The 12,772-nt window shown below is 32.0% G+C and overlaps 2 protein-coding genes across 2 annotated transcripts in view; one reads left to right on the top strand and one right to left on the bottom strand.

Annotated features, from left to right (window-relative positions):
• LOC139499401 (uncharacterized) overlaps positions 1-12,772 on the top strand; it is a 333,926-nt gene that overhangs the window by 306,902 nt on the left and 14,252 nt on the right. The gene's annotated exons all lie outside the window — the stretch shown is intronic.
• Positions 1,043-11,667, bottom strand: LOC139499400 (uncharacterized). Its single transcript, XM_071288078.1, has 9 exons — positions 11,555-11,667; positions 10,680-10,740; positions 9,187-9,228; positions 7,916-8,186; positions 6,909-7,123; positions 4,331-4,588; positions 3,511-3,786; positions 2,890-3,225; positions 1,043-1,935 (listed from the first exon to the last, which is right to left on the bottom strand). Exons 6-9 carry the CDS (start codon positions 4,482-4,484, stop codon positions 1,277-1,279), a joined length of 1,425 nt encoding a protein of 474 aa, XP_071144179.1. The 5' UTR covers positions 4,485-4,588; positions 6,909-7,123; positions 7,916-8,186; positions 9,187-9,228; positions 10,680-10,740; positions 11,555-11,667; the 3' UTR covers positions 1,043-1,276.

The following is a 12,772-nucleotide window of genomic DNA, read 5'->3' on the forward strand; positions in this document are numbered from 1 at the left end:
TATTGTTTGTCTGTTTGTCGTTTTCATTTTCAGCCATGGCGTTGTCAGTTTATTTTCGATTTCTGACTGTCCCTTTGGTATCTTTCGTCCATCTTTCCTTACAAAGGTGTGTCGTAACTACAATATCATTCCCTTTTAACGACTGTGACCTACACAATTTGACTATTTACCGGATTTGTAACAACATAAGAAATTCGACGGGTGCCACATGTGGAGCAGGATCTGCTTACCCTTTTGGAGAACCTGAGATTGCCCCCAGTTTTTGGTAAGGTTCGTGTTACTTAGTCTTTAGTTTTCTATGTTGAATCTGCTGTACTAATATTTGTCTGTTTATCTTATTATTTACGGCCCTGACGTTGTCAGTTTATTTTCAATCTATGAATTTGACTATCCCTGTGCCATCTTTCGTCCGTCTTTTATTACATATAAAAATTGATCCGATCATTTTATATTCAGTGTAATTTATCTCTAAAATACATTTTCATCAAAAGTTCTAAATATTTCCCCTTGTAACGACGATGAACGAAAAGACATCGATAAACATTTCTTTATTTTGATATCATTATTGTTTAACAGTGCGTGCAGTGAATCAAATGTGTATAACATACTCTTTCTTTTATCTCACGGATAACCCCACCAGTTAGAATACAACCCATTGTTTATCCTTTATATTTGACCATTTCTGTAGGATTTTTTAGGAGACGATTATATCGTTTATTTGCAACAGTTTACCCACACGTATTGTCAAAAACATTTGTATACGTCCGTAACAGTTTAACTTTTTTTGCAATTGGTTAATTTAAAAAAAAAAGTACAATTTGGCAAACAACTGTGGCCTATAACTAAAAATCAAAAAGATAATGCATTGATCTCTCTTTTTCCTGAAATATATTAAGCAAATGCTTCTTTGAAATGAACATGATAAATGCACATTTGCTTCGATAGCACATACATTCAGCGAAAAAAGAATGTCTAAAATTTATCAAATATCCTAGTATTCTTATAAACGTCAAGAATACGTATAATAAATATCAAGCTGAAATTTTTAAATCGATTGTTTAATCTTAAACAAAGAACATGAAACATAGAAACAAACAAACAAACAAAAAACATACTACAATAATCCTTCTTTTCACAAAAGTCTTTTTAAAGAATCTGTTTGTTATGCATTTTTCGCTTATTGGGAATTTGCATTTCTTATTTTTTTCGAATATGACATATTAACTACTATTTCTTGATATGTCCGCACTGCCGATAATGAGTTATAATCATCAAGTTACTCGGATTGCTTGGTTAGATGACTATACGTATGACTGTCCTGTCCTTCTTTAATTACTATTTGGTATGGATTTTCGTACCCTTCATCGATATTAAAAGCAATTTGTGTTGCACCACTTGATCCACTGCTTGATTCGTCACTGATTGATGAAATTGTTGATTGTCTGTTACTGTTTGACGAATGCTGACGTATTTGAATGTGAACAATATCATTGATAGCTATTACAGGCGAAACATTACTTGCTACTCCAAATATATTGTTTATGTGCAATGCATTAGGCTTATATTCTTGAACGGATAATCGTGAAGATGTATTAAAAGTACGGTCCGTAGTAAGTTGATTGTTCACATTTGATGTGCTTGATTCAGGTTGGAGACTACGAATCCTTCTGAATTGCTGGACCCGTTCTGACTGTGCAGTAGGTAACGGATTTATGTTAACAGTTTGATCAGAAATGGTTCCTATTTCATCGTACATGTCTTCAAGCAAGGATTCTGATACAATACTCCGCCTGGTTCGCCTATGTCGGACACAAACAAAGATATGACTCAAGACTATATAGACCCACAAACAGGTAGCTATGGTGACAATTGTTATAAATCGAGGTAATTGCTTAACGTTGTGGTTAGTGTTTAATTCGTTCCTTTTCTGAGATTCTAAAAACAAGTATTACAATATTTAATTTTTAATTTTAATTATAATGTTTATAAACAGTAACTATTTGACGACTTATTTTGCTAAATATGTTATATAACTTATCAATTATAACTTTATAAAATTATTAGTATTAGTATTTCAAATACAGATTTGCGTGAATTTGTTGAATTTTCTAAAGGGTAATTGATTAACAAAGTGTAAGCTTTTAACATTGACATTGATAATCACATAGCCTAGTGTTAGGTATAGGGGAGGATTGAAATCTCACAAAACATGATTAACCTTGCTGCATTTTTGTGCCTGTCACAAGTCAGGAGCCCACGGTCTTTGTTAGTCTTGTATGTTTATAATTCTAGTTCATTTATACATGTTATATGTTTTGGAGTTTACTGTGACGTCCATTTTCACTGAACTAGTAATAAACTAACTTTATTTAGGGACTAGCTGAATATCACCTCCGTGTGCGGTATTTTCTATTGAACACCCATTGGTGGCCTTCGGAAGTTGTCTGCTCTTTGATGGTTTGATGTCTCTTTGACATATTTCCTATTTCCATTCTCACTTTTATTTATGTTCATCTATTAAAAGATATTGATATAAATTTTTCTAAATACTCATCTAGATGAGGAGGCGCTTTTTACATTGCTTTTGGATATTTGTATCGTTATTCTGAGAAACGCATTTTGCAATAAAATGCGAAAACTACACGTTAGATACGTTTTTAACGCGGTATATATAGAAACGATAACATACATTTTCCATCATTGGCTTTGTTCATTGTTAAAGGCTTTACATTGATCCCTAGATTCTTTAATCCGTTAAATTAGTTATAATCTGTTGAATCGTTGTGTTTTAATCAGATCACACCTCTTAAATGTATTTTCTATAGAATGTAATCAAAAGATCTGCCATTAAATAAAATATGAGCATGCAATTTGTTAAGATTATATTACCAACTGCTATGATTTCGAATATGTAAGCAGCTACTCCCAACTTATTTTTTGCCCATATCTTATACACGCTGAAGTCATTACTGTTTAAAATGTTTGTTTCAATTGTAATTCCATATCCACTGATGTTGCCTTTGTTTCCAAAAGCCGTATACGACAAAGTTGTGTTTGAAATTCTGAACTCATGTTTTGTTTCACTTTGGTTCCGATCAGTTCCGACGCTTTTAATCCATATGTCATCTAACAAAGGGTCACTGTATAGGAGAAATGTCAGTAGTAAAGGTTCGCCAGGCTCACTATGCTGTACATTCCTATGTCCAGGTACAAATATTGGCGCACCTGCAAATGAAACAGGCTTTTAGTTTTGTTTTATAATTTCTACATGGAAGGATACAATGATAACAGTATTGGAGATGCATTCATTGTTCAATCCTTATAAAAAGTGAAAATTTTTCAGAAAGACATTATCTATCTTAGTTTTGACATTATTCAGAATTTTTATTTTATTATTTGTCACAATTAGGAATTAAAGGAAAATCAATATCACCGTACCCGTTATTTCATGTTCACCAAATTATGTTAAACTAATAAAACGTCTTGCTGTAAACCATGTAGTTGTCTCACCTTGATAATTGACACTTGTAAAACCTTTTTGAAACATACGACCATTCGTATCAGCTATACCGTTGCTAACTGTGCAAACATATATACCGCTAATCTGATATCGTTGTGGAAGTGTCTGAAGAATCAATATCCCATTTCCTAAGCCGTTTATATAACGAATGTGTTCCCCTATTTCTGATTGATGTTCCCATCTATAAAATGTGTAAGCGTCCGGGAAACCGTCAGGAAAGCAGTCAATTCTGTTTTCTCCGAGTAACATTTTTACGCCCGGTGCATCTACAATGCAATTACGTTCATGAGAACAGATCTATACTTAATAAGTGAAGACAATATTCATCTGATTATGCTTACGTCTATGAATAAGATGTCAATAAAGAAGTTCTAAAATGTAGCGTCATTTGGGAATATAACCAAATGTTCGGGAACAACCCTACTCCCCCCCCCCCCCCCCCCCAGTTTCAATCAATAATTTGTGTACCTAAACCAATATAATTGATATCAACTTGGATTTTCAATTGTATAATCAAATCATCCCGGTAATCACACAGTTGAATCTAAATCGTGGAGACTATATATCGGTCGTTCCTTATACAAGAGTCAGAATTAATATGCACAGTAATATTGAAATTCAAATGCTACCGTTGTGTGTAACTTAGAATTATGACATCACTTAAAAATGAAAAAGAACAATTTACCACAAGCTTTAAGCTATTTAAGTTTAGTCTTATCTTCAAATCAATTTGGTGTTACGTCGTTTAAAAATACAATCAGCATAAAATACAATTGATAAATGTATTTTGCCTAAGATTATTCTACTTACAGTTGACGATTACATTAACCCTGACATATAACCAGTTTGGTTTACTCTTACATACAAACTCCCTGGAGTAATCTTGTCTATCCGGTTTGAAAAAGAAAGTCACCAAGTTACTGTTACTTTCTGCTAATATGACTAAGTTTTCTTCTATTGACATCTTCTCCACGTCGTAGCCTGTTATACTAGCGCAGGATATACCAAATGTGTTTCCTTCTTGTACATAAATGATATTGTCATCGTTCTGGTCGAGAAATTGTATTGCTAAAAATTTCAAGAATGAACAATATTACTGTTAATGTTATTAAACTGTCAACGCCTTCTGTTTTATCCATGCCCTTTTCAGAAGAACAAATTCCAAAAAGTGTGTTTTCACTCGATAATTGGTTTCTTATTCAATAGTTATTTAGAATGATAAGCCACGAATATTCTGATAAAAACACTTTACATTTAGAGGATAGAAAACGAACATATTGTTAATAAATCTTAAAAAAATAAAAGCTTCGAGTTTATTTAGTTTGTTGTTTAATCATTAAGATGGGCAAGATATGTCAAATCCATATTAAATGCCATATCAACCCTTAAACATGTTAAAGGGACACTAGCTACGAGATGTATAAAAAAACTAAAGTAAGATTTTTTTTTTTGTTCAATCAATAATGAAAGTGAAATAGTGAAATAATAATTCGCTTTAAGGTAGCACAATACAAAGATTTTTTTACTTCCAATCACTAACCTTTAAAATGCTGTAACTTTCTTATGTATGCATAGAAAATAATAAAAGAGGTATATATAGATAGATAAAAGATTACTCTTTTAAATGGTGGCAATATTTTTATTATGCAATCATTATGTAATCAATTATTATGTAATTAGTGGCAAAATCTGGGTACGTTCACTTGAATGAATTTAGCTCTATCATCTCTTTAACTATACAGAAAATTTTAACGGAATCTTAATCAACACATCATGGGCTTCAAAAGGGTGTCTCAGATTGTCTCTATGGTGTTCCATAATCTCTAATTAGTGTAAACATCCTAACCACACAAAAGAAGACAATGTTCAATTAGGTGTAAAATTTGTTCTATTCATTTTATCTGAAATCTGAGACACCCTTTTGTAGATAATGGCCATAGGAATAACATATAATAAAATCATCCCTCTAGGGATACCTATGCAGAAGCTAATTTCATTTGAAAGTGGAAATTTGGTGAAAAATATTTTAGACACAGTTAACATTATAATTGGTTACATAATTGTTGCATAATACTAACATTGCATTTATTTGAAAGAGTGATCTGTTAGCTATCCAAAACTACCACTTTTATAAATTTTCAAGCATTATTAAGAAAGTTACAGCATTTTAAAACTTGGGAGTTGGAGTTATAAAATCTTTGTATTGTGCTACCTTAAGCAGCCAAAATGGTTCCATTTTGTCAAATTAAACTTGTAAGTTAATAAGTCGACCTTATTAAATCCGTTTTCATGTGAACTTCAATTTAACCCCTTGTTAGAGATTGACAACGCATGCATTTTACGTGTACTGGTTATTTAAAGAAAAAGAATGTCAACAATGAAAGTGAAACTACGGAAAATTATTTGATTACTGATTCGATCCATATAAAATTATTCTTATTCTGGACTAAAATACACACGAAACGAACCTACATATTATCTATCCAATGCTCTGTAAACTGTTTATTTTAGACTTTTGGTAGTTTGGATAAATGTTTTACATTGTTATGAATCAAATATGAGAATTTAAGTCAAATCGGTGACCATGCATTTGACAGCTAGTGCCCCTTTAATCAATATAATATGCAGAAGGAGAAATGCATGCATCTCGTTCTTTTTGGACAGTCTCAGAGATTTGGTTGTCCATTTGTTTGAAGTGTTTGAGCTTTAGATTTTGAAATTTGACATTTCTGTTTTGAGTTTTTCTCGGAGTTCTGCATTTTTTTGTGATTTTACTTTTTATATACACTCATATTTGTATCGGGGTGCCTATGATTCAATTTAGAATAATGAATTATAAAAGTCCAAAATCTTGAATTTCAACTGTCAAAAATGCGTTCTGAAGTTTCAAAAATTGAGAACTGTTTTTTGTAAAATATCATATATATTACAGAGCAAACATTTAAGGAACTCTTCTTTTGGTATTCAGTTCAGTTAAACATGTGGGAATTAAACATCTTCATTAAGTGATGTGTTATAAGTGCTCAAAAGTTAAAAAGTGTCAAATATTGCATTTAGACTATGTTTTACCCCAGGTACGGGACATTATGGAGATACAAACAACTTATAAAAACCTTTTTATCTTTTAAAGGTAATTTCATATAAGTTAACAACTTGGGCGAAAATTTGAACAAATGTTTGCCAATAAATTGAATAAATAATATTAAGGTCATCTAGTCACTCATTCAAGCAATCGTTGTACGGGTCTCGTATTTCATTTATATGATCATTTTGGTAATTTTTCTCCTCTTTTAAAATACGTCACAGATTGAAATATTTTTTGTATAAGTTATTTATCGTTTTTGATAACTATGTTACTGCAGTTGCAGTCATTAGAAAAAGTACTTACGGGCAACCCTTAACTCGATAGGGACCTTTACAGAGCATGTATAATTGCCGAGATCTTTTGATGAAGCATTTATTATCCTCAGCTGAAATTGATAATAATTGTCAATGGAAGAATGTCATGTTGCCTTGACCAGAGAGATACATTAAATGTAAACGTCAAATCCATTGTTGACCCGTTCATTCTATAAACATCGTCATCTGTCTTGAGTAGTGTGTCTGTAAATGAATATCAAAGATTAATATAAGCAGAGTTTGAAATTGTGTAGTTGAAATCATCCCTTCGTAAAATTTATGGACGCCATCCCGAGTTGGTTGAGCGTTATGTTCCTTGTGTCGTAACTACAATACCCTTCCCTTTTCACGATTATGACTTACCGAATTATACTTTTTACCTGATTTGTAATGACATAAGCACAACGACGGGTGCCACATATTGTTGGTGGGGTTCGTGTTGCTTAGTCTTTAGTTTTTAGTTTTCTATGTTTTGTTTTCTATATTACTTGTCTGTGTGTCCGTTTAATAGCCATGGTGTTGTCAGTTTAATTTCAATTTATGAGTTTAACTGTCCCTCTGGTATCTTTCGTCCCTCTTTTAGAGTTTGTAGAGGAGAATTTACTAACTTGCATTTTACTACATTTTGTTAAGTGGTCTATGTTGAAAACAACGAGTTAACATTTACTTATTTGACAACAAGCGAAATGTCTTTGAAGAATCTGAACTATTTGCAACTGACTTAAGAATGTCTATAAACATACTGAGCTTTATTCGTTTTGTCATATTTGATATCAGATTTCTATGAAAAATAAAAATCTTATTTAGACTTACCTTTGTTTTCGTACAGTAAGTAGCAACACTTTTTCTCAATAGATATCAGAAGATGTGGTATGAGTGCCAATGAGACAACTCTCAATCCAAGTCACAATTTGTAAAAGTATACCATTATAGGTCAAAGTTTTTTGTTTGTTATATGTTTACCATAATTCCTTATCAACTATAACAGCGTCTTACCATTGTCAATCAGTTTTCTCGTTTGATGATCTGTTAACGTTAGGTAAAAACTTCCTAGTTGCTGTGGTGCCTGAATATTCATTGTTGTTATCTCCCTTGTAATGAATTGATATTCCCCAAGTGTATCTATTACTTCACTCTCTGAATTTGTATCTGTGGCATTGAATTTACATTCGATAGACTGCTCTGAATCACTAATATTAATTTGTAAGTATGATCCTGGTATACACCAGTCGTCTCCAACCTTTTCTCCCTGGAAGGCTCAGTCCACCTGTTATAACAATTACATATTATACACAAGATAAACCTGGCATGCTACTTCTAGATTTATTGATTTTGCAAACTACTTTATTAACAGCTGATTAGCCGACTTGTATGTAAATGAAATTTTAAATAATAAAGTAGACTATCAATTTTGATACCGCTTGATCAAAGTTTTGAATTTGTAACACAATGCAATGGACCACGAATACTGGTAAAGATAAATACAAACCAATCACTCATTCAATCAATCGTTGAACGGGTCTCGCATTTTTCTGCAATCTGTAGATACCTGTATCTTGGCCATGTTCAAGGTCATCTTTTTTTTTCTCTGAATGTATTTGGCGGTTGGATGTGTACTTATTGTTATTTTAGTCTTAGATACATGATACTCTTTTAGTTGTCGTTGGCTTTGAACTAGTTGACATACGTACGTCTTTTTGTTGTGGGGATGCATAAGTACTCTGTCACGTCCACTATGTATATTTGTTAAATGTATTTCTGTTTTGTACCATTTAAATGAGTAAAGCTCTTTTCTACTGCTTGTTTTTTTAATGTTGTATTACTACAGCACGGTCCCATGTCTGGGGAGGGTTAACACCTTCAAACTAGTTTAATCCCAGCACATTCTCATTGTACCTGTCACAACAGGAAATTCAATCTGTGATTCAGTTGTTGTCGTCTGTTACTTTATATATATTATATTTGTTTTTTCGTTCATTATTTTGTAAACAAATCCGGTTGTTTGAATTGTCTCACATTTGTCATTTCGAGGTCTTTGATACCTGACTATGTGTTAAACTTAATGTTGAAAACCATATGGTGACCTCTTGTTGTCAATTTCTGTGTCAGCTGGTCTATCTCATTTGCAACCATACTACATCTTTTAATTTGTATAATATATTGAATGGATTTAGTAGGTTCGCACTTTGGGAGCAATCAAAACAATTACGGAAAACAGTCAGTGGTCTAAATATGATATAAAAATTTGTATTTCAATTTTAACTTACCATTCAGAAATATGAATAAATAAGAAATATCTCTTGTGAACCCTGAAAAAACAAAGATTTACAAAGAATTGTAACGATAATCAATTCTACAGAATAAACATCCTTATTTTTAAAACTTGTCTCAGACAAATATTCTAGTTTTGCCCTTGAGTTTGCTTTTGTTGTTCATTATTTTTTATTTTTATTTATGCATGCATTTGTGATTTTAAAATTGAGAATGGAAATGGGGAATGTGTCAAAGAGACAACAACCCGACCAATTAAAAAACAACAGCAGAGGGTCACCAACAGGTCTTCAATGTAGCGAGAAATTCCCGCACCCGGAGGCGTCCTTCAGCTGGCCCCTAAACAAATATATACTAGTCCAGTGACAATGAACGCCATACTAATTTCCAAATTGTACACAAGAAACTAAAATTAAAATAATACAAGACTAACAAAGGCCAGAGGCTCCTGATTTGGGACAGGCGCAAAAATGCGGCGGGGTTAAACATGTTTGTGAGATCTCAACCCTCCCCCTATACCTCTAACCAATGTAGAAAAGTAAACGCATAACAATACGCACATTAAAATTCAGTTCAAGAGAAGTTCGAGTCTGATGTCAGAAGATGTAACCAAAGAAAATAAACAAAATGACAATAATACATAAATAACAACAGACTACTAGCAGTTAACTGACATGCCAGCTCCAGACTTCAATTAAACTGACTGAAAGATTATGATTTCATCATATGAACATCAGGCACAATCCTTCCCGTTAGGGGTTTAGTATCATACCATCATAACATATATGAGAAGAACATAACCCGTGTCATGCCAACAACTGTTTTAGAATAAATGTGTTTAGTTCCGATGCAAAGACCTTGTCAGTGACTCAATATTAACGCCAAAATATGCAATCTTTAATGACTTGACAACAGTATCGTAATTATATCCCTTCTTAATAAGTCTATTCAAAGGTTTTGTAAGTTTCTGAGGTGAATACTGACACCTTTGTGCTTTATAAAGAATATTTCCATAAAAAATTGGATGTGAAATACCTGAACGTATTAGAAGTCTGCATGTTGAGCTATATTTACGAATGATGTCTTTATACCGATGATAAAATTTAGTAAATTATCAGATATAATTTAAAGAAATAACAAAACATATAATTACGGTCGTTCTAATAAGCATGTATATATGCGTGAAACCGAATTCAAAATAAGTTTTTTTCGATTAATTTTCGACTTATCTTTGCAAGTAAACTTTAGGTATCTAGAAAAACAACTACGGAGATTGAATATTTAAATAAGTGGAAGATCATACAAAGAGTTTGTTTGAAAATTCAAGAAAAAAATTGTATATTTTGGATTACATTCTCCTTATTCAAAAACTAATAAGCAAGAAGTTCAACAATATAAAATTAAATGAAATAGAATAAAATAAAATAAAATAAAATAGAATAAAATAGAATAAAAGACGGATCATACTAATAATAAAGTCATAACTCACCATTTTCATTCAGAAGTCAATTAGATATATTTTTTCTTCATTTTTCGGCTTTCATTTGGTGCTGAAAATGGTAATTATCAAAAACAAATTAAATATTCATTTTAATGAAAAGTGTTATCTTTAGATGTTAGTAACAATGCAAGTCATATATTATACAATCTACCTCACTCATGATGTAAGTAGATAGACTTTTTATAGCCGACTATACGGTACGTTTTTTCTCATGGTTGAAGGCCGTACGGTTACCTATAATTGATCTGAACTTTGGTTGAAGCTGATTCATTTGAAATAATTTTTCAATTTCAACTCGGCAAAATAAGACTAAGGTACTAGCATCATCTTAGTGGGTGTGACTGGAGTTTACAGAATAGAGAAAATGAGCAACAATTAACACAGAATAGAGAATAACGAGTAGCTAAAATAAAGATCCTCTTAGGAATAAAGAATAAACTTTATAGCGAAATGTATGACGATTAGAGAAAAATGGCCAAATAAATCAAAGAATGAAGAAATGAAGAAGCTATTAAAAAAATATTAGATATTATAGCATAAGGGTTGTAAAATCGTTTGACCGTGCTCCCATTTTTAGAATGAGGCGTTTCAACGCTTTATAAACAATGTACTTCGGTCAACACTTTGAAACTCAAATAAATTTACAAAAAGAAGCATTCAATTCTTAATAACTGATATAAAACAGTTTTAGTGTTCTTCTGTAAGTTTACGATTTTATGTTTTACAGTTAGTTGATAGTTGTTAGGTATTACAACCTCGCATACTATATTTGTTAAATTCATATATCACCATTTTAAATCTTTAATTGTGATATCATCAGCTTTGACCTTTTACGTCGCATAAAAATTACTAACAAAACTTACCTATATGTACTAGCGAGGTGTGTATCCATGCACTGCATGCGTCTGTCCATTAATGGAACCTGTACGAGAACTTTTTTACACATCACTAGAATTATTGGTTCATTATATATTTTGTAATAAAGGAAATATCAGAACGTTTAATATCATGAAGCTCTTGAAATTGAATTGATTTCATTGGTTAATTAAATTGCTATTTATTGAATCACACGTAATATGCAACGTGTTAGCTTTAATTTCTTTGTAAAATATTGTTTTTTATAGTTTTGTTTGTTCCGTGCTTTATATAAGAATTGAATGCTTCTTTTAATAAATTGATTTGGGTTGACCGAATCACATTTTGTATGAAGCGGGTAAAATGAAAATGTTTATAACTCTATACATTATAAAAAGGAGCATGCAATGATTATGATTGCGTGTTTATGCTATAGCCATGAGTTAAGAGTTATGTCAAGCTTTCTGTTTCTTTTTCTAAATTTTCTAATTTTTAAACATTGTCAAGGTTAACGGGTGCTGGCATGTACATGTAGCTGTTGTATTCTATACGAAAATAAAATATGATATTTGGTGTTCTTCGCTAATTTTGAAAACAGAGACCTATATGTTTCTCTGTTAATCCCCAATCCTATTATGTCCTCCTAGTGATTAGAAATAAGAAGATGTGGTATGAGTGCCAATGATACAACTCTCCATCCAAGTCTAAATTTGTGAAAATAAACCATTATACGTCAAAGCACGGTCTTCAACACGGAGCCTAGGCTCATACCAAACAGCAACCCATAAAGGGCCCTCAAATGACTAGTGTAAACTATTCAAACGTTACATGGAACACCAACGTTCTAATCTATACAAAAAAAAAACGAGAAACAAGAAACACTTATGCACCACATCAACAAATGCTAACTACTGAACACCATATTCCTGACTTATGACAGTTGCAAACAAATGCAGTTGGTTTAAATGTTTTAATAGGTACCAACCTTCATCCTTATCTGATACAATAGTTCAATATCACAACATAAAAAGACACACTGTGTTTATTTTTCGTCGAATACGACTTATCACTCTATTTTAGGTGGCCTGAGCAACACGACAGGTGCCCCTTAAGAAACAGAAATAGCTGACGCTTATAAAGCTCGTGAGATGATTGAATTATCGTGTGCCTTTTTAATGACAAAAAGAAGATGAGCTGCAGGCAGATTGCTTCATATAATGTTTGAT

Source organism: Mytilus edulis, chromosome 12 (genome assembly GCF_963676685.1).
Source record: "Mytilus edulis chromosome 12, xbMytEdul2.2, whole genome shotgun sequence".
NCBI classification, from domain to species: domain Eukaryota; kingdom Metazoa; phylum Mollusca; class Bivalvia; order Mytilida; family Mytilidae; genus Mytilus; species Mytilus edulis.

Bases quoted from the DNA above. Each gene is read 5' to 3' on its own strand.
- LOC139499400 (XM_071288078.1), bottom strand. From the start codon at position 4,484: ATGTCAATAGAAGAAAACTTAGTCATATTAGCAGAAAGTAACAGTAAC. The intron at 3,226-3,510 runs GTGAGACAACTA...TTTCATTTGCAG, and splicing joins TACAAGTGTCAATTATCAAG to GTGCGCCAATATTTGTACCT. The intron at 1,936-2,889 runs GTAATATAATCT...ACTTGTTTTTAG, and splicing joins ATTCGAAATCATAGCAGTTG to AATCTCAGAAAAGGAACGAA.